The following is a 23,128-nucleotide window of genomic DNA, read 5'->3' as shown; positions in this document are numbered from 1 at the left end:
TTGTAAAGCTTGTTTTGGACATGACAACTTGTACTTCTCATTGTTGCAACAGGTCCACCTGTATCCTTAAACAACTGGTTTTTCCCCATCTCCTCCACAAGTTATACTGACATCAAATATAGTGAAAGCGGGGGTTATACTGTGGGGGAGGGACATACAAAGCAACAAAGAGATAATCTTATAAATGCGTTAGAAACACATGCATGAAAGAAAAAAAACATTAAAATACATATCTAAGGGTTCATTTTCCTGACATCACATTATCTGACCTTTTCTGCTTGACTCATACATATACTAGATATTGCAAATAAGGGAAACCATGGGACCTATGTTTCTTTGGGCCTGGCTTACTTCACTTAATATAATTTTTTCCAAGTTTTTCCATTTCCTAACAAATGGGGCAATGTCATTCTTTCTGATGGAGGCATAGAATTCCATTGTGTATATATACCACATTTTCTTGATCCATTCATCAACTGAGGGGCATCTGGGTTGGTTCCATATCTTAGCTATGGTAAATAATGCTGCAATAAACATAGTTGTGTTGGTAGCTTTAGTGTGGTCTTGTTTGTAAACATTTGGGTAAATGCCCAAAAGTGGGACTGCTGGGTCATAGGGGAGTTCTATGTGGAGTCTTTTGAGGAACCTCCATACTACTTTCCAAAGTGGTTGAACAAGTTTACATTCCCATCAACAATGAAGTAAGGTTCCCTTCTGTCCACATCCCCTCCATCATCTGTTGTTATTAGAGTTCTTGATTATTGCCATTCTAACTGGGATGAGGTGGTATCTCAATGTTGTTTTGAGTTGCATTTCTTTTATGGCTAGGGAGGTTGAGCATTTCTTCATGTGTCTATTGGACATCCTTCTTTCTTCTTCAGAGAAGTTTCTCTTTAAGTCATTAGCCCACTTATTTATTGGGCAGTTATTTCTTTGCTGATTTGTTGTTGGGGATAAGATCTATTCTTAGGAAGTGGCGCTGTAGCTCAAGTGGTACAGCACTCGCCTTGATCTGAAGAGCTGAGGGACAGCACCCAGTCCCAGAGTTCAACCCCCACGACCGACAAAAAAAAAAAAAAAAAAAGAATAAAGATCTATTCTTATAGGAGTTTTATTTGAATTGCTTTTAGATCCATGCATGTCATGAACAGTTCAATTATTTGCATTAATAGCATTCAAATGGATATATGTTTTGCTGTGATGTTAGTTCTAATGTAGAAAAAATTGAGATATTTGAAGTCTGTTGTGTATTCTGTTCAATTACAATGATGCTATTAAAAGAAAGAAAAACATTTTATGAACAACATGGAAACCACTATTCTCAAATCACAGGATATAAATTCATTTGGTTCTCTGGACTCAAGGCAGAACCATTTTAAGCTAGCACATTTGCACTGCTCTGGTCAGGTAGGCCTTATTGTATCCTGGACTTATTGAAGACAATAGCTATGTACTAAGAGAAGGAAATCTGCCAGCCTTGCTGCTGTGTGTCCCCTTTTTACCCTGGCTCATGTGCATATGCCCAGAGCACAGCCAACAGCAATTAAGACTTCATGATAGGCTTCTTATTGACTGGGCAGCAGTCAGTCAGTTTCAGCACACAACATGGACATGAGGGCCCCTGCTCAGCTCCTGGAGCTCCTGCTGCTCTGCTTCCAGATAAGAGAAGACAATGCCTCAATTTATTCATTATAGCCAAAGCTTCTTCAAGGAAATATTATAATAAGCAAATTATTATTCATTTTTGTATTTTCTGTGTCAAGTACCAAATGTGTTTTCCAGATGACCCAGTGCCATCTCTGTTGGCAACTCTAGGAGAAAAAAAAAATCACCATCACTTTCAGGGTCAGACAGGGCATTAGCAATTATTTAAATTATTATCAGCAGATACAAGAGAAATCTCCTGAGCTCCTGATATATTGAGCATCCAGGTTGCAAACTGGGGTCCCATCAAGGATCACAGGCAGCAGATCTGGGACAGCGTTCACTCTCACAGTCGGCAGCCTGCAGCCTTAATGTTGCAACTTATTACTGTCAACAACATAAGACTACCTCCAACTGTTAAACAAGTCATCATATAAACCACCCAGAGGAGCAAAAGTGTAAGCCTGGCTGCCCAGATATTCCTGTTGGTGCATCCCTCCACTGACAGTAGTACTTAATGGAGATTCTGAAATTTTTCATAGAAAGAATCAGTGAAAATCTTGTCCAGCCTTCTTCTCTCTTTCCCTACTCAGCCCAGCAGCACAGACCTGACAATGTACTTGCTGTCTAATCAAAGATAAACCTATACTTACAAGGAGTCTGGAAAGTGATATCCTATTGGATTCATAAAATAAAAAGAAGCTGTTACAAATATACCAAAAAAAGTTTATACTGAATAGCTGTGGTTTTTCTGGGTAATCATCTTCTGGTCCAGTGATAGACAGAAGGAAAATAGAGAAGACTTGATATTCCTACAAAGTCCTCCCATTTATGTGATTATTTAATTTCTGGAAAGGGTAATAAGACAATACAACAGAGAAAAAAATATGTATTTTACATTTCATTGTGAAATAAACTAGTGTTGGATCCATGTTTCATAATGTTTAGGGAAATTAACAAAATGTTATGAAAACCCAAGCGTATGGTCTAAAATAGTAAAATTCTCACCAGACACTCAATTACATCTTTGTAATTTTGTACTAGCAGTATTTCCTTAGATACGCATAATGCCAAGACATGAAGTGAAATCAGGGATAAATTAGACTTTGTAAATTTGATCAATTTCAAAGCTCTAATAGACACTTTTAAGAAAGTGAAAAGACAGACAATGGAAAGAGAGAAATGGTATGCCAATCATCTATCTGATACCAGGTTAGAGCTTCTGTAGTTTTCTCAGTGGTCATTGGAAGAGGTCCACACTAGAAGACTGATCTGAAATTTCTAGGTGAGAAGTGCTCTTGTAGAAATATTAAGGACAACCCCTGCCAGTATTTCTCCAGGCTGAGAACTGATAGAGAATCATACAGGACCATGAAGAGATCACCAAGGTTGCATGGTTCAGTTGTGCAGTGAACACATCTTCACTCTCAGTTGCAAGCTGGTAAATGAAGTGAGTTCAGCAGAAATCAACATGCAGAAAGACAATTTCTACCACCCAGTCTCATAACCCAATACAGTTTCATATCCTCAATTTTTCCAAGAAAAAGAGAAGGAAAATTATAGACAGTTATAAACAAATGCAAAAGACAAATCATTACATCTGGAAACAATTAAATAGCAATCTAAACACCCAGTGAGAACAAAGGAGGATGGATATCTTAGGACAGGATCACAAGGCTCAAAAGCTGTGTGCATGCAATCATATAAAATGATCCTTGTTAAAATGGACTCTAAGAAATGGAAGTAAGAGCTTTTTATTGAACTGTTTGCATTTTTTACTTTCCTTTCTTCTTTCCTTTTCCTTTGGTTTATTTCCTTCTGTAGCTGTTTTTTTTTTCTCCATAATCTTTGTCCTGGTGTGTGGTCATTTGGATAAATGTCCATAAGTGGGGTAGTTTACTATTTTCCTTAAAGCGGGTTTGTGTGTGCCAATTCTAATTTTGCATATCCAGTTATTTCAAAAACAGTATAAAGAAGTGCTGATTTTTATCCACCAAAGAAGTGGATACAGAATGCACTTCAGGATAATACATCCACAGCACCAAGCAATAAGGAAAGATAAATCCAGTTCATGGAAATTCCTAATCACCTTGTCCCTATGTGTCTTTCTGACCCAGACACTCCCTGTGTGTCTCTGGGTGAAGTCTTATAGACAGACTGGCCTTTCTATACTTCCTGTCACCTCAGCCTCTAGACAGTCTCCTGCTGTGAGGAGCTTCCTCCTGCAAATGTTAGTCATCCCCAAAATAAAATACTTTTGATCACTGATATCATGGGTTTTTTTGTTGTTTGTTTTTGTTTTATGTGATCAGCCCACAGATCTAACCATCCTCCCAAAATTTCAAAACTCCTGAGCCCAAATTGTTCACTCCTATTTGATGGACACAAACAACTCACTTTATAGAGCTTCTGGCCTGACATCAAGATACCACACATGGTTCCAATCTATGGACCCAGACCAAGAACATCAAACAAAGGAGTCTGAATGGCTGAATACAAAGTATTCTCTTTAAGTCCTTCCTCCTTTAATTGCCTATGGTCTTTAGGAAAGACGTTTAGAAGCCTGCATCCCACCTGGGAACAACAGACACTCCTCTTAGGACCTTACTCTTTTTCTTGACCAGCTTGTGGTCACCATCTCTGGTGACCTCAGCATTATGTGGTAACATAGGAGAGTGCCAGTTTATGTCAGTCACCAGAGGACAGTTGCCTGCCCATATTCTCCTTTAGTTCTATAGATAGTGTACAAAAATTGAAATGGCTCCTTTCTTTTTCTGTGTGCTGGTTATGATCCTTTTACTCAGAGCCTAGGAGCCATCTTGTGCATTTTTGGCTCAAGGCGAGCTCTCTACCACTTGAGCAACATCTCCACTTGTTACATATTTAGTAGTTACACTTGGCTTTGAACGGTCACGCTCAGATCAAGGCCTCCTGAGCAAGTAACTAGGATTACAATTGTGAGCCACTAGCACCTGGCTGAAATGGCTTGCTTGGGCCCAAGAAGAATTTTGGCTAGTTTTTATAATTTCTGTAGAATTGAATTTCATATATTAAGACCAAAGGCAACCAAAAGTAATGATAGTCTCTTTAAAGATTAATCATTTATTTTTGCAAAAATGGTAATATGTTTACAATAGAAATGTCTTTAAAGAATACATTGCATCTATTATATTTTCCAGCATTAAGTTCCAGTAAGTGAGGACATGACATACTTCATATTGTTATTTATTTTCCTAGAATTTGAATTTGGTATTTAGTAGTAAATCTAAGTACAGTTTAATTAGAGATCCAAAACATGTATTTTTTTTCCATTTTCTTTTGAAAAATAGTATTAGCACTGAGGAATTACACAAAGGGATTTCATTAGGATATTTACAACATGAATATGATAGACACTAAGCAAAAATATAAAATATATTACTCTTTATTATGATATATGTATATGTGACACATACATATATGTCAACCATGTGTTAATAATATGTCATATACATGCCACATGCATGTCACAAACATTTCACACATGCATCATGTACATGCCACATATGTGTCAGCTGCCATACATACCCACACACACCTCACATGTCATATATCATGTACATGCCACACATATCATGTGCATCCTATGTGTCATATAATATTCATATGTGTCATGTATATACAGATGTTTGCCTATATGTAGATGTTAACATGTATATAGGCCTATGTATTTTAATAGCATATGTATATATTCTGTGTATATATTTTCTGTATATAATGTACTGTATGTAATACTGTATAATAGTCTCTCTAAACATAAAGAATATATAATACTGCATTTTACATATAATATTCTTCTATTGGATTTATTATTTATCACCATCTCCCTTATTATTCACCATACATGATGGCCCTCCAACATTTACCCATTTATTTCCTCTTTATTTTTGTTAATTTAGTTTAATTTTGTTATAAAGGTAACATACAGAGAGGGGTTATATATACATTTGTAAAGTAATGAGTACATTTCTTTTGTTATTGTGAAAATACTTTACGGGGGGGGGGGGTGACAATTACATGGGCAAGATAATTAGGACATTTCTTATCAAGCATTGTAGCCTCCTCCTTTGTTTCCCTTCCCATCCCTTCCCCCATCCTCTCCCCGCCCCCCCCACCCAATCCTCCTTCCTCCCTCCCCCCCCACCAAAGTTGTAAAATTCATTTTCGACATGACGACTTGTACATCCCATTGTTGCAATGGGTCCACCTGTATCCCTATTGAAATGATTTGTATTTTCCCTTCCCCTCCACAAATTATACCAACCTCAAATACAGTGAAAGCAGGGGTTATACTGTGGGGGAGGGACATACAAACCAACAAAGAAATAATCATATAAATATGCTAGAAACAATCACATGAAAGAAAAAAAAACATTTGAATACATATCTTAGGGTTCATTTCCTTAACATCAACTTATCTGACCTTTTCTGCTTGACTCAGACACATACTAGTTATTGCAAATAAGGGAAACCATGGGACCTATGTTTCTTTGGGCCTGGCTTATTTCACTTAATGTTTTATCCAAGTCTTTCCATTTCCTAATAAATGGGGCAATGTCATTCTTTCTGATGGAGGCATAGAATTCCATTGTGTATATATACCATATTTTCTTGATCCATTCATCTACTGAGGGGCATCTGGGTTGGTTCCATATCTTAGCTATGGTAAATAATGCTGCAATCAACATAGTTGTGCTCGTAGCTTTAGGGTGGTCTTGTTTGTGAACATTTCTTTTCGAACATGGTTACCCCCTTCCTCATACTCCCTCGGTCCTGAATCAACACCCCCCCCAAGTTGTAAAGTGCATTTTCAACTAGTGTTTTGTGAGTTTCACTGTGGCATTGGTTCACCCTTTGTCCTTTGTTTCACCATTTTGTCATTCCCTTTCCCTTCCCCCCAAAACATATAGTTTAAATTTAACATTTCTTCCGAATTATTTTCTATTTATTTATTTTATTTTTTTATTGTGAAAGTACCTTACAGAGGGGTTACAATTACATAGGCAAGGTAATAAGTACATTTCTTATCAAGCATTGTTGCCTCCTTCTTTGTTTCCCCTTCCCAAACCTTCCCAACTCACCCCTGCCCTCCTCCCATGGGCCCCCCCCACCCAGGCCCTGCCCTGCCAAAGTTGTAAAGTTCGTTTTTCAACATAACAACTTGTACGTGTCATTGTTGCAATGGGTCCTCCTAGATCCCTGTTCAAACGGTTTGTGTTTGCCCTTCCCCTCAACAAATTATACCAACATTAAATACAATGAAAGCAGGGGTTATACCGTGGGGGAGGAACATACAAAGCAACAAAGAAATCATCTTATAAATATGTTGGACAATTTCTTTCTTAGACAGGCCTTCAATCAGAATCCTCCAAATCTCAGTCTCCTAAATTGCTAGGGTTACAAACCTGATCTCTGCCTCCCAGCATCAATCTATGATTTCTATTGATCCAGCATTGGTGTTCCGATGATGGAGCATTATTCTTAAGTGAGTTGAGTTTGGTCCTATTTTCCAGAATCTGATTATTCTAGTCTCAAATGCATTAGTGAAAAGTGGGTCAAAATCGGATAGTTTCCCTGTTTAAATGATTACTGGTATGAGATTCTCACACTGTAGCAAATTATCGTCGTTTAGTGAAGACCAGGAAAATGTGAGCCACAAGCTAATTGTAAACCTAACTCTGTGTAGCCTGACTTGGACCCAAGGGTACTATGCTACATCATAGAAAGGGAGACAACAATGGAATCTTTCTAGGAACTGTCATCTGTTAACCTGTGAATGGTCAAGATGGAAACTTTAAGTGAATGATTCTCAGTAATGTTCATCAACATTTTCAGTAAAGACTTAAAATATTGCCTGGTGCTGGTGGCTCATGCCTGTAATCCTAGCTACTCAGGAGGCTGAGATCTGAGGATGGTGGTTCAAAGCCAGTCATTGCAGTAAAGTTTGTGATACTGTTATCTCTAATTAACCACTTAGAAAACCAGAAGTGGCACTGCGGCTCAAGTGGTAGAGTGCTAGCCTACCCAGGCCAGGCCCAGAGTTCAAGCCCCACGAAAGGACTTAAAATATTAACTAAATTCTTTTAAACAATATACTATGTAAAACATAAGTGGTTTGTTATCAGAATAAATAGTTACAAAGGTAAGTAAGATATTACTTCTTGTATTACCTCTTGCAATATATTTAAGTCATTGGACATGATGAGAACAGAGTGCATGGTTTATGGCTCTGTCTTAGCCTCTCTTTCAAGTTTTAAACCCTGTATAAGTTCCTCTTATTTAGTACATATCAGCTCCTGACATCAGAGCAGACTTCTGATAAATCCCTCAGCACAAGCATTATTGCAGAACTTGGAGTTACTATATGCTGCGTAGTCACTGCTCCTCAGGTCAGCCTTTCTCTCCTATTCCTTGTCAAGTCTTTCCTGTGCCTGTCACTGACACATCTAAGGTTCCACAACTCACTGTGGTGCTAATAGGTGAAACAAAAGCAGATCTCAAGCTATGTTGGACAATTCATTTATTCCTACCCCAAACACAAAGGAATTATTTACTGTTATACACTGATAGTGTCATGGACAATACCAACAATGAAGTCTTGAGCACATCCAAAAAATCAGTAATCTCACTGAGCTTTTACTTTAATGAGATTGACAGACACCACATGAACAAATAATGTTAAGATGGCTGCTCCAAACTTGCTCCTTTGGGATTCTTACCCTCTTTTTCAATACTGCCTTGAACTTTGAATGTAAGACCTGGATACTCTCCCTGAGCTTTTCTGCTCAATGGTAGCACTGAACTACTTAATCCATGGTTCCACTGCTGGCTTGTGGTGGTTAATTGTAGGTAACAATCTCACAGAGGTTTGTGCCTGAGCTGACATTGCACTATGATCCTCAGATATAGGTTTCCTGACTAGCTAAACTTACAGGTAGGAGCACTGGTTCAGAGTTAGATTCTCTCTTTTTCAGCAATGACCTTAATCAGAGCACCGGGACATGTCCATTTAGTGTCTTCTCATTTACCACAAGGGACTGAGGAATAGAAAAGAAGTTGTACAGTTGAACACTTGTGTTTCATCAAAATTAAAGTCAACTGTGTGCTCACTAGGGTCCAGTTACCCAAATTAAGACAGAGGTCTTCCAGTCCATCTTGTGCCCACAGCTTGAAGCAGTAGACTGTAGTCAGTGAGGAGGATTAGTGTCTGATAAAATCCATGTAAACAAGCACAGACCTATATTTAGCATAATGCACTTTTTACTATATTCATCATTTGTTTTAATAAAAAGTAGCCTGTCCTTTAATTTGGAGGGAAGCATTTGAGAGTGAAGAGAAAGAAACCTTAGTCTGTTATAATGTATGACCAAGATTCTCAATAACTCTCTTACTCCTATGACTGTTTCCTTCTCTGACTAACTCACAGTCTTGGTCACTGATGATAGAGGAGACATTTGCTTCTCTACAGCACTGATTTTGCCTCCTCTATTCTCAGATATCATTTGGTGGGTTATTTAATTTGGGGGATTTTGATTCTCACCACATTCCATAGATGAGGTACAGGCTCCATGACTGGTCTTTCAGAGAAACCATGCCCAAGGATGCAATGTTGTGTAGTAATCTCTCCACTCTGGGCATTACCTGTGCTTTATCTCAAGGAGAGAATCTCTGCAGCTGGTGGCATGAAATGTATGAACACTCTATGACAAAGATTATTGGATATCAGGCGTTATTCACATCCAGGCCCAAGCATCTCTCTCACTCCATTTCTGTCTCTGATTCTCACTCTTTCTGAAATTCCAAGGGATTTATAGGCTGCTATGTCATGAACAGAGGAAGAAGAGCAAATATACATTTTTATTTTTACCAGAGCTCCACTTAGACACTAAAGAAAATGGGTGGTGTAGGAATATTCAGATGTATGGAATGCAATACACTGAAATAGATGTGAGTCTATGGTTTAGAGAACACCTCAGCTTCTGAGGGGCTACAGCTTCAAATAATAAGGATAGGAGATACATGACACCCAAAAGTTTAGGACATGTCTGGTGCAGAAATGCACAATAGTCACAAGGCTAGAAATAGTACCAAGTTCTTTATTTAATATGGCGGGGTGACTTGTGTGAATTGTCCTGGAGGGAGGCAATGGGAAAGAACATTCACAAGGGAAGAAAATCAAGTATTTATCAGGTGTGCATCAGCCATCAATGCAAAGACCCAGGGGATGGTCTGTACATTGTAGATCATGAATTTTTTTGCACTGATTTTGTTTTTACATAATTATTTTTTTAATTTAAATCACCTATCTACCTAGGTAGCTCTCTGGGTTTCCTTTGCTTCCTTGCTTTATTCTTTCCTTACATTTCTTACCTTTTGCATTTTTCCTATTTCCTACCTCTATACAGTCATATAAGTCCATTATTTCTACCTAGACAACTACCTACCTACCTATGATCAATGTTTTCACTCATCAATTTTGGAGTAATAATGATTATGATTAATTGCACTTTGGGTTTGGGGAAGGGAACAACGAGAAACTCTGGAAATCTGGTCTCATAACATCCAGTACCAGGGAAGCAGTCTTCTATAATTATTTTCATTCTGAAACTTCATATTTTTTCTGAGTGGCTGACTTTTATAAAAAGCTATCATGAAAACCCTAACATGGATCATGTTGAAAGTGAAATTCACTTTAAAAAAATAACAAGAGCGTCATTCTATCTTGATAAAACATTTTCTACAGACAAATTTGTTCTGTTCATGTCTCTGGGACACCTGGTGACTTCAGGTCTGGGATTGAACATAAATTTTGGCCAACCTGCAACTATGCCAGCCATGCAGCTCTTCCCACTGCTTGAGAATCTGCATATGTCCAGAGCACAGCCCACTTGGCCTGAGAATTACTTTATAGGATGCTCACACAGTGTGTAGCAATGACTGGCACTAGCCAGTCACCACACAGCATGGACATGAGGGCCCTGCTCAGTTCCTGGGGCTCCTGTTGTCCGGCTCCCAGATTAGGAAGGACAGTGCTAGGAATTTACTCAGCCAGTGTTAAGAATGGTGTCTCACTCTACAAGGACGGTCTCAGAGCATAATTAATCATGTGATATTTGTCTTTTGTTTCCAATATCAGGTGCCAGATGTGACATCCTGAAGTCCCAGTCTCCACCCTTCCTGTCGGCATCTATAGGAGACAGAGTCAGCATCACTTGCAGAGCAAGTGAAAACATTAGCCATGATTTACAATGGTATCAGCAGAAACCAGGGAAAGTTCCAAAATGCTTAATTTACTGGGCATCGAGCTTGGACTCAGGGGTGCCATCCAGGCTCGTGGGAGTCAATCTGGGACAGAGTTCACTCTCCTCATCAACAGCCTTCAGCCTGAAGACTTTGCAACTTATTACTGCAAACAGGGTAAGTATTTCCCTTACACAGTGATATAAGTCATAACAAAAACCTCCAAGAAAGAAACAGTGGGAGGCGGGGTTGCCCTTGCTGCTGCTCTTGGGGCTTCTGCCTGCTGACAGAGCTGCTCAGCTAGAGCCAGGCTCTGAAGTTTTGTATGTGGTCAGTGACAATCCTCTCAAACTTACCTGTCTTTCATCCATCTCATCTTCAAAGTCATCAGCCAGACAAGGCTTCTCCTGTCTCATAAAAATACAGCTCTGTACTTCAGAGCATCTGAGATATGGTATCCAAGTGGATATGATTTCCACTTGGTCACAAGAGAGGCCATTGCTCTCCCTTTGCTCCCCTCACACTACTGCACCCACTTGCTGTTGTGTATAGTGCTTCCCCTTCTAAGTCTGAGATTCATAAGACATATATCCCCAATTCTTGAAGCCAGCTCTGGAACATGGATCATGAGAATTTTGTGTGTTATCCTCAGAGCCTGGCTTCTTTCAACCACACCTAAGTAGGTACTTTGGGGGTCACATTTTGTCATTTGATTAATATATCCCCTATAACATGCCAGGTGGCCTTCATAACTATACAGGAGCCAGCAGCATTTTCCTTGTTTTATTTAGTACTAGCTTTGTCCTACAGTACATGGTAGAAGGAACAAGTTTCTCCCCACAAAGGCAGTAGTAGATATTAAGAGGACCACATGAGAAGAATAAAAGTTAAACTGAAGAAGAGTAGAAGGGATGGATACAACTTTTCAGTAGTAGGATTGTAAATTATTATAAAAAGAAGGGAGAAGATCATTGTAAAATCTTCCTGGAGCAGTTGCTTTAGCATGTGCTAACAGAGACCATTAATATTGTAAGAGGAGGAGATGATCAAATCAAGACTCAGATGGAGTTTATATAGTGAATAATAATGAAGTCTTTGATTGGATAATGCCTTGGGCTATGTGACTTAGAGAAACTGTGTTTTCTCTGTGCACCCAAAGCTGATGCTTCTTTTTATGATGTTAAGTTCCATGTGAATATCTGCACAGTGCAGTGTGCCAACACATGCTGATCTCCATATTAGGGCCTCCTAACTTTACTCTAGCCTCATTCCTATGGTCAGTTATTCTTGATTTGTCATGCTGAAGATGTCCTCTCTAAATTGTATGGCCACAGTTCTTTGTCTTCACTCTTGGCCACATTTCATTTTATTCCTTGTATGTTTGTTTGGATCACATAGCCTAAATGCAATCATTAATAAAATGCTTTAGCATCAGATGCCACTGGATCATCCCTGTAATCCAGCTACTCAGGAAGGTAAGATCTGATAATGGTGATTGGAAGTGAGCCTGACCATGAAAGTCTATGAGACCCTTATCTCCAATTAACAACTAAAAATGCTGGAAGTGAAGCTATGGTTTGTGTGGCAGAAAACCAGTCTTGTACATAAAAGCTCAGGAAAACACCGAAAACCAGAGTTCAAAATCCATGTCTACTACACAAAAAAATTCCTTTACTTACAACCCAAAAGATATTGGCATGAAGGACCATGCAGGCTTAAGGAGCAAGTTAATTTTAAGTAGAGTTGAACACCTGATTAACAGAACACCTTAGCTTCTGACAGAAAACAGTTTTCAGTAATTAAGATAAAAGGCAAAAGTGTCTTCCAAAAGTTAATTCAATTTTAACTGAAATATAAATGCATGATACTCACAAAGCTAGATATAAAGTCATGCCTAATCTTAAGAATGAAGAGGAAATGCCTGATGTGAACTGTCCTAGAGAGAGGCTATGGTTAAGAACATTCAGAAGAAAAGGAAAGCAGTCATGGCCTAAGGAGTGAACAGGGCACCAATGTAAACACCAACAGACAGTGTATCCATCTCAGATCATAATGCTTTATTGCACATATTATGTTTCTTCAAGGACTTTATCTTTCATGAAAAATTTTGAAGTCTCACTCTACCTAACTATAGTCTACCTGACTTTCTTGCTACATAAAGCTATGTTATCAGTTTATAATATCTGTCTGGATAATAATGATTGTTATTAATTATATAATTATAGAATCCTGTGTCACAAAAATCTACAGATATCAAATGCAGGAGAATTCTAAAATTAATCTCCCCTGAAAATATATATGTCTCAGTGATTTGCTTACATTAACACAAAGAAGAAAGAAAGTACTAGCAAGTCTTGGATAACGCAGAAATTAGAGACCATTATTTTGTTCACAGGACAACACATTATTTTTTTCATTACTTGGAATAAACACATTATCTACATAAACAAATTGGGTATCTGTGGTCTTTAGGCATTTGTTTTGTCACTAAGATCTGCCAGATTATAGCCATGCCCAGACCTTGCTGATTTTCATGTGCCCAGAGCACAGCCCACTTCACTGAGAACATCTTCATAGGCTGCTCCATTCAGCCCACAGCATGGACATCAGGGCTCCTTCTCAGCAACCAGGGCTCCTACTGCTTTGGCTCCCAAGTAAGGACTGACCATGCTGGGGATTGCTCATCACATGTTAACAGAGCTGCTAGAATCTTTATGCGAGTACTTGATAGCATAATTAATTAAACCTAATGTTTTTCATGTTCCATTTCAGGTGCAAGATGTGACATCCAGTTGAACCAGTCCTCACACTTGTCTGCATCTCTTGGAGCAGAGTTGTCCCCATTGCAGGGCCAGTCAGGGCATTAGCGATGACTTAACACTGGTACCAACAGAGAAGGGAAAGCTCCTGATCTATTATGCAAATAATTTACAATCTAGGGTCTCAGTGGGAGTCAATTTGGAACAGAATGCACTTTCACCATCATCAGCCTACAGTCTGAAGATGCTGCCACTTATGACTGTTACCAGGGTAGCAGTTATCCTCCACAGTGATATAAGCCATGACATATAACTCCCAGGGAAGCAGAAGTAAGAGGCTAGGCTGCCCCAGCTGCTCCTCCTGATGCCGCCACCTGCTGACAGTGCTTCTCAGATGCAAAAAGACTTTTAATTATTGGGAGAAAGGTAGTGAAAGCATCTGCACATCCTGACTCTCTGTCCTCCTGCTCATCCCAAGCAGCACACACCCAACAATGCCTCTTCCTACTTGAAAAGAACACACATCTGTGTTTATGTATAGTCCATGTTGTGCTAAAACTTTGTAGTCACTCAATAAAGAAGCATCAATTCTAGGAATGTCAAAGCAGGCTTATGAAAGCAAGGCAATATAGCTTGGAAGAAAGATTTTGAAAAGCAAATTTGTAAAGAAAAAAATGTCATTTTTTTAAAACAATTTATGCTTGATACAGTATACTGTATTTGAAGTACAATATGAAATTTTGGTATGTGCACACATTGTGTAATTATCTAAACAATGTAATTAACAAGTTAATTCATCAACTTAAACATTTTTCAATTTCTTGTTGACAAAGGATTTTTTTCTTCAGCAAAGAGATCTCTAGAATCCTTTTTTCTACTCATATATTTACAACAAATACAACATTTAGTATAGTTATCAGGAACTTAATTTCTTTTTGATGCAGAATATCAAATTCATTATTCTTTCTTTCTTATTTTTTTAATTGGTCACAGTGCTTGAACTCTGGACCTGGGTACTATTTCTCAGCTCTTCGTCTCAAGTGCTCACCTTGAGCACGCTACCACTTGAGCCATAACACCACTTCAGGTTTTCTGGTGGTTTATTGAAGAGTCTCAAGGACTTCCTGCCCATGCTGACTTTGAGCCATGATCCTCAGATCTCAGTCTCCTGAGTAGCTAAGATTAAAGGCATAAGCCACCGGCATCCGGTTTATTTATTTCTTAATACCAGCACTTGAAAGTATAATAGAATAATGATTTCATAGTAATTTAAGGAAATACAAAGACAAAAGTAATAAATGTATATCCCTGTTTTAAAAAATACAGGCATATATTTTTCTATTGCTGATCTCATGATGTTAATCAGACTCAAATGATCAAGGCACCCACCCTGATTTCCAGTCTAGTTCAAATAAAATCACACATAGACAAATGAAAATATATGAATAAATAGGACAAAGTTAATACTTCTATGGAACCATATAGCAGGTTACATACGTATATACATATATACAGAGACATAGTGACTCATATTACAACAATATTTAGCAGTGTAATCATAAAACAGCCTTCTATGTACATACAGACATGCAGAGTCATAAATACACATTTCATAATTAAAAGTTATTTATATAATGGTAATAAGTATGAAAGAAAAAGGTAGGATAGAGAGGAAGGGGGTAGAAAGAAGAAAGGGGTGACATTGATAAAGATGTATAATGCTTATAAATGGACTTGTTTAAGGGTAATGTTTTGTACAAGCATTACAGGTTATAAAAACTAGAAAATATAATTAAAAAGAGATTTGTATGAAGTTGTCGCATGTCTGCACTCATATCTCTGTCCATCTGTTACTTCATAGGTCATGGATAGATAGGACTGACTCTCTTAAAGCTTCTGATATCATATGAGATGAGAATGTCATCTCATTCACAATATCCACAAGAAAGCAGTGAGCAAGAGAGTGCTGAGAAATGCACTTCTTGAAGGAATTATAATGAAAGTTCACAGCTGATGACCCAGTGAGGTCATGGACCAACTCTCAGAATATATCCTGGAAGGCATTGCACAAGATCATGTTCACACGTGCCTCTTCCTGAAATTAACTTGTAACCATACCAAGAGTTTCAGTCAGTCTCAGTCCATAGAAAATGAGATATTTGCATGAATTATTTTTTTATTGTGAAAATACTGTACAGAGGGATTACAATTACATGGGCAAGATAATGAGTACGTTTCTTACCAAGCATTGTAGCCTCCTCCTTTATTTTACCCTTCCCATCCCATCCTCCTCTGGCGCCCCCAACCCGCCTCCCCCCTCCAAAGTTGTAAAGTTTGTTTTCGACATACGACTTGTATGTCTCTTTGTTGCAATGGGTCCACCTGTATGGCTATTTAAACGATTCGTTTTTTCCCTTCCCCCCCCCCCACAAATTATACCAACCTCAAATACAGTGAAAGAAAGGGTTATACTGTGGGGGAGGGACATACAAACCAACAAAGAAATAATCTTATAAATGTATTAGAAACAATCACCTGAAAGAAAAAAAAAACCATTTGAATACATATCTGAGGGTTCATTTCCCTAACATTATCTGACCTTTTCTGCTTTACTCAGACATATACTAGTTATTGCAAATAAGGGAAACAATGGGACCTAAGTTTCTTTGGGCCTGGCTTACTTCACTTAATATAATTTTTTCCAAGTCTTTCCATTTCCTAACAAATGGGGCAATGCCATTCTTTCTGATGGAGGCATAGAATTCCATTGTGTATATATACCACATTTTCTTGATCCATTCATCTTCTGAGGGGCAACTGGGTTGGTTCCAGATATCAGCTATGGTAAATAATGCTGCAATAAACATAGTCGTGCTGGTAGCTTTAGTGTGACCTTTTTTGTGATCATTTGGGTAAATGCCCAAAAGTGAGATTGCTGGGTCATAGGGGAGCTCTATGTGGAGTCTTTTGAGGAACCTCCATATTGCTTTCCAAAGTGGTTGAACAAGTTTACATTCCCACCAACAAAACAGCAAGGTTCCCTTCTGTCCACATCCCCTCCAGCATCTGTTGTTATTAGAGTTCTTGATTAGAGCCATTCTAACTGGAGTGAGGTGAAATATTAAAGGACACCTCAAATAGAAATACTTCTTGACACATAGGAAATGATACAATTAAACATAAATGCAATATTAAATTTTCCTACTCAGAATTTTGTTTCAAAATCACTGTTGGCATGTTAAAATACAAGATAACTTAGCAATCTCAGATATACTGAGTGTGAATCTGCACTACAGGAAGTTGACAAATAATCACTGTAAGGTTTAGGAAGATGTGTTTGGATGAATATCAAAGGTATTTTACACCTCAGCCTATTTAAGATCATTTTAATTTAATTTAAACCAGATCTGTCTTGCTCTTTCTATTTCTCTCTCATTCTTTCTCTGTCTCTCACACAAATTAAAATACACAAACAGAAACACACACACACATACACAGAATCTGTACCAGTTCTTTACTAGGACAAAAGTTATTGGCATAAGCTCTGAACAAAGAACAGTTTTATTTAACTCATAGTTTTAGAGAAAAAATGACCTAGATGCTGTATCCTCATCTGTCTGTAATCAGGTGAGACCTGTCCTGTCTGTGGAACAATATGGTGTGTTAATAAATAGATAATTAGCTGCAGGTTGAAGTGGCCAAGTATATGGTTGTATTTATTTTCTAATAAGCAACTATTACAGGAAGAGATTCACTCCATGAGAGCAGATTTAACCGTCCTCAGTGCAAGATTTCCAATCACCTTATCACTTCCCACAAGGCACCTCTTCCAAAGGCCAAATTGGTGTATTGGAGCAGCAAAACAAACTTCCTTCTTCAGGTGCTCCTTCTTCAAAGGTGATGATCTGCCTCACAATAGGACCAGGATATTTGGATACACAAAGTAGAGACTAACTAATTTGATTGGGACTGCAGACATTTAAATATTTTATATTAATATAAGATCATAAGAACTATGCATATATGCATATATATATTTATATACTTAATTATCCTGAAATATACCAAGGGGATTCAACCCAACATATTCCTGTATGAGTGCAATGCATCTTGAATGAATTCACCTTTCCATTATACTTCAGAGAGGATTTTTAAAAAGTCCTTTGATTAATTTGCTTTATAAATATAGTATGGGACAATGACAGGATACTATTGCACTTAAAATTGAATATATATTCACACTTTCTACCCTTATCTTTTCATTTATAAAGACCATTTGGACACTACTTGTACGAGAAAATTTGTTCTCCTTGTCAATTCTTTACCCTAAGTCTTCCATAGAAAGTTCCTTTGGAAACAGATTTTATAACACTTGTGCCTAAGATCCCTGAACAGATCATCTAGTAAATATGGATATCTGATGCCTCTTCATCTACTTAACTCTCTGCTCTTTGTGGTCAATTCCATTGAGCATCTCTGAGGCTGCAGGGTACTGTGCCTTTTCCTAGACTAGCTGAGGAGTTTCATGGGAGCTAAGGCATGGTATTTATTTGTTTTCTAGAAATGATCCTAGACTTAAACCTGCATATCATTGGGTTCCTGATGCTGTTTTATGGGTGTGAGAGAATGTGTACCCTATACTCCCTGGAGAAAAATACTTTCACAGTGGGATCTTTCTTCTCACTACTGCAGCCATAATGTAATTCTATTGATTATCACCAAACACAGAACACATCTGATGTCACTTTTCTCAGAAGAGCAGGACTTACCAACCCCTTGGCTTTTCTCACACTGTTGCACCCACCTGGCTATTTGCATACTGCTCCCTAAGGAGGACCTTCCTTTCTAAGTCTGAGATAAAGGCTCAGCTCTGAACTTGTCTTGAACTGTCTAGACTCCTCATTCCCTAAAAATGAAGTTCTTGTCTCAGCTGCTGGGGCTGTTAATGCTCTGTATCTCTGATAAGGGTAAAGGGAAGCGAGAAATGACAGTAGGTGGGAGGGTGGGCTCTCAGAATCCAGTTGTGCCCCATCCATGTTTTATACATGCAGATCTTGTTATCCATGATGGGACAAGTGAGGTATAGGTCTTAGAGAGTGAGAAACGTTCCAGAAAGAGCTAGAACCTGTGCTCGGGTGAAGACTCCGCTAGGAAGGAAAATTGTCAGTGACTCCTAGAGACTTATTTATGCTTTATAATATCTGTTATTTTAATTTGTATTGTTTTACATTTTGAATCAAAGCATAAACTATGAATAAAATGCAATATATATCAGAATATAATGAATAAATGCATGTATCTCTATGTTTGTACATCAATATTCATTTCTGTCTTATTCTAATTTCAGGATCCAGTGGAGATGTTGTGCTGACCCAGTCTCCAAGTTCCCTGCCTGTCATCCTGGGAGAGCCAGTCTCCATCTCCTGCAGGTCTTGTCAGAGCCTTTTGCAAAGCAATGGAAGGACCTACCTGGATTGGTACCTGCAGAAGCCAGGCCAGTCTCCACGAGTCCTAATCTATGAAGTTTCCAACAGATATTCTGGGGTCCCAGATAGATTGAGTGGCAGTGGGGCAATCACAGATTTCACATTGAAAATCAGCAGCGTGCAGGCTGAGGATGTTGGATTTTATTACTGCTTGCAACGTACACATGTGCCTCCCACAGTGATACAGCCCTGAAGGAAAACCTCTCTTCTGACTGGGCATTGAGCTGTGCTCACACATTGCTGGTCTGGGGAGCAGCAGAGCAGATGGTCTGACTCTGCCCAGAGAGGAAGATACCGTAATCAATGTGGGAGTGACTATGAGTGGAGATAAAGACTGTGTGATAATGTGACAATAAACAATCCACAAAGAACAGGAGAACAATCATGAAAACACACAAAAAAAACAGGAGATATCAGATAAATCGTGAAATATTTACTCAAAAAATATAGGTCTCTTAAGTAGTATTATAGCTAACCAGTAATAGAAGAATCAGCTTTCTTCTGTGATTTCACTCCCTTTATAATGAAACTTAAATTTCCATCAAAAGCTGGGCACCAATGGCTCATGCTTGTAATCCTAGCTATTCAGGAGGCTGAGGTCTAAGGATCTGCCTGCCAGCCCAGGCAGAAAAGTCTATGAGACTCTTATCTCCAATAAGCCGCTAGAAAATCAGAAGTGGCACTGTGGTTCAAGCATTAGAGCTCTCACCTTGAGCTAAAGAGTGCAGGGACAGTGCCCAAGACCAAAGTTCACACCTCACGACCAACAAAAAACAAAACAAAACAAAAAAAAACAAACTTCCATCAAGCCCACACCCACAGCACATGCTATGTTTTCTCTTCAGAAGAAGGAAATCCATTTGTATCTGAGTGTTCCCCAAAACTTACATGACTGACAAGCCCTAATCAGGGTTCAGGCACTGTTTCTTGCCTGTATCAATGTGAGACTAATACAGTACTGGAGCCTGCACAATGGTTTCAGGCCTTCTGTGTCCTGGGGCTCTGTCTCTTGTGGAAACAGTGAGTGAAGTATGGGGAAGCCCTGAAGAGTGTTCATATATCCCAGAAGTCTGAGATTGAGCCCTTGTTCAATGTGCACAGCATTCACAGCCCTCCATAGTCAGTCTCTGTCATTTTATTTAAAGAAAACTGGCATGAGTGCATCATTAATATTTAAGTGTGTGTCTTGCATCCTTTTCTATTAATTTATACATTTCTCATTTCAATGTAATGAGCCTTTCAGAGGCCTGGAATTATGACACTGCACAGCCCAAGACTTGGTGGATTCTCCAGTGGTGTAAACTGCTTCATCACAAGCCTCTCAAATTCATCTGAAAAAAAATGGTGTAGATGCACTGAATTAACTGAAGTAACATGAATTGGAGAAATGCAAGTCTGGAATGCATGCTAACATGATTATCTTTAGCACTCTGTGTGCACACAGTTTCATTTTATGTTTGAAAATCATTCTAAGGCTGAGCTAGGTGAGCTTATGTATTCACCATTTAATCCTATAACTGAAGCCACTAAAGGGACAGAGGAACGTATATTCATAGTGTTCAAAGTATTTCATAGTATATTTTCACAGGGTTTTTGTAATTCATTAAATGTTTTAGGTTTCTATTATTTTCTGTCTTTCTCTAAATTAATTTTATTTTCAAGGTATGTAAGAAGGGATTAGTTACATATATAAGGTAATGAGTACATTTCTAGTGGAACATTGTTATTCTTATTCTTCCCTCACTTTTCCCCACTTTCCCTTCTCCCAAATCTCTCCCCCACAAGTTGTGAAGATCATTTCCAACATACCTTCTTGCTTATCACTATTGGATTGCTTCACACTTTGTTCTTTGTCCCACGATTTTGTTGTTCTCCTTTTCTTCCCCAATTGAGATAATGTAAGTACAAGACACAGTACCTAAATAAATATAGTGACAACAGGAGAAAAACCAAAGGAAAACAAAAATGAAAGAAAAAAGAAATAGCTTCACATAGGATATTAAAAACAAAAACAACAAAGAAAAACATCCTGTTTCCACATCTTGGAGTTCATTTGGTTTAGCGCCATCTTATATGGTATCATTTTTTCTATGTCTTCATACATTTTTTTAAATTTGAATCTAACATCTATCTATGCGCCTATTATCTATCTATCCATCTATCTAGCTATCTATCTTCAACAGTCTTATTTTATTCCATCCCTATATAATAAGGTAATTGTGTTCCAGATAACTAAACAAACAAGTCTATGAAAAAAAATCAACTGATAAGTCAGGGAATCACTTAAAATAATTAGTTGTACATCTCTGGAACCATCTTTTTCAGAAAGATTGACTTTTATAAAAGGCTAGCATGAGGGGCTGGGAAGTTGGCTCAGTGGTAGAGTGCTTGCCTTGCATGCCTGAGGCCCTGGGTTCGATTCCTCAGCACCACATAAGGAAAAAGAAAAAAGCCGGAAGTGGCGCTGTGGCTCAAGTGGTAGAGTGCTAGCCTTGAGCTGAAGAGCTGAGGGACAGCGCCCAGGGCCAGAGTTCAGACCCCACGACCGGACCCAAAAAAAAAAAAAAAAAGGCTAGCATGAAAAGCATTTCGTGAACAACATGGAAATCACAATTCTAAAACCACAGGATATAAAGTCATTTGGTTCGCTGGATTCAAGGGACAACCATTTTCTGCTAGCACAGCTGCACTACTCTTGTTAGGTAGACATAACTGAAACCTGGGCACATTATTGACTATTTGCCACCTTACTATCCCCTGCTAATTTGCATGTGCCCAGAACACAACACAGTGCATTAGAACTTCATAATAGGCTGCTCACACCCTGTGCAGCAGTCAGTACCAGTCTGTATCAGTGAGCATGCAGCATGGACATGAGGGCACCTGTTCAGCTCCTGGTACTCCTGCTGCTCTGGGTCCCAGGTAAAGGAAGACAATGCCTAGATTTCCTGAACACATGGTAAACAAGGCTTCTTCAAGGAAATCTTCCAATAAATGAATTATTATTGATTTTGTTTTTTCAGTATCAGGTAACAGATGTGACATCCAGATGACCCAGTGCCATCTCTGTCTGCATCTCTAGGAGAAAATGTCACTATCACTTGGAGAGCCAGTCAGGGGATTAGCACTTAATTAAAATGGTTGTCAGCAGACACTAGGGAAACCTCCTGACCTCCAGATACTTAGAGAAACCAGGTGGCAATCTGGGGTCCCATCAAGGATCACTGGTAATAGATGTGGCTGGAGTTCACCCTCACCATAAGTAGCCTGCAGCCTAAATGTTGCAACTGATTACTGTCAACAACATGACTTTACTTCCCACAGTTAAACAAATGATCACATAAAACTCCCGGAGGAACAGAAGTGTGTCTAGTATGATGAACATTCCACTAGAAGCCAGATGGGGAACAGGTCTCTCTGTATTTGGAATCTCATTAATACAGTATAGAACTTGTCCCTTTGCTCAAATATTTGTATAGCCAAAGTCTAGAACATATGCAAGTGACCTAAATATACTTTTATCTATGAATGCTACCTGTTATATGAAATATGCTACCACATATTTCTTTCTAACTTATTATTTACTTTTTAAACATTTTTAATTTTTTAAAATTTTATTGTATAGGTCATATACAGAGAGGTTACAGTAACATGAGTCAGAAAATGAGTACATTTCCTTTTGAACAGTGTCTCTCCCTCCCTCATTATCGTAGCTTTTTCCCTTCTAATTTCCCTCATGCCAAAGTTTTATAGTTAATTTCCGACATGGGGTCTAGTAGGTTTCAGTGCTAAATTGCTTCACTTTTTGTTCCACCATTTTTGTGTTTCATCTTCCTCTCCCTAAGTAAGGTAAACAAAAAAATATATATACATATATATATATATATATGACAAATTGTATAGAAATAAAAAGCTACAGAAGGAAATAAACCAAAAAAAGGAAAGAAGAAAAGGAAGAAA

At 38.4% G+C, this 23,128-nt stretch overlaps 1 pseudogene and 1 gene segment (V, D, J or C); one reads left to right on the top strand and one right to left on the bottom strand.

Annotated features, from left to right (window-relative positions):
* Positions 1-23,128, bottom strand: part of LOC122116639 — a 1,030,500-nt pseudogene that overhangs the window by 397,832 nt on the left and 609,540 nt on the right.
* The window catches only part of LOC122116830, a 39,343-nt gene that overhangs the window by 5,159 nt on the left and 11,056 nt on the right, over positions 1-23,128 (top strand). The window contains 1 exon segment of the V gene segment in view: positions 19,030-19,346. Coding sequence covers positions 19,030-19,346 — 317 coding nt within the window.

This window comes from Dipodomys spectabilis, unplaced genomic scaffold (genome assembly GCF_019054845.1).
Source record: "Dipodomys spectabilis isolate Male_0828 unplaced genomic scaffold, ASM1905484v1 ptg000137l, whole genome shotgun sequence".
NCBI classification, from domain to species: Eukaryota; Metazoa; Chordata; class Mammalia; order Rodentia; family Heteromyidae; genus Dipodomys; species Dipodomys spectabilis.
This window is presented reverse-complemented; position numbering and strand designations above follow the sequence as displayed.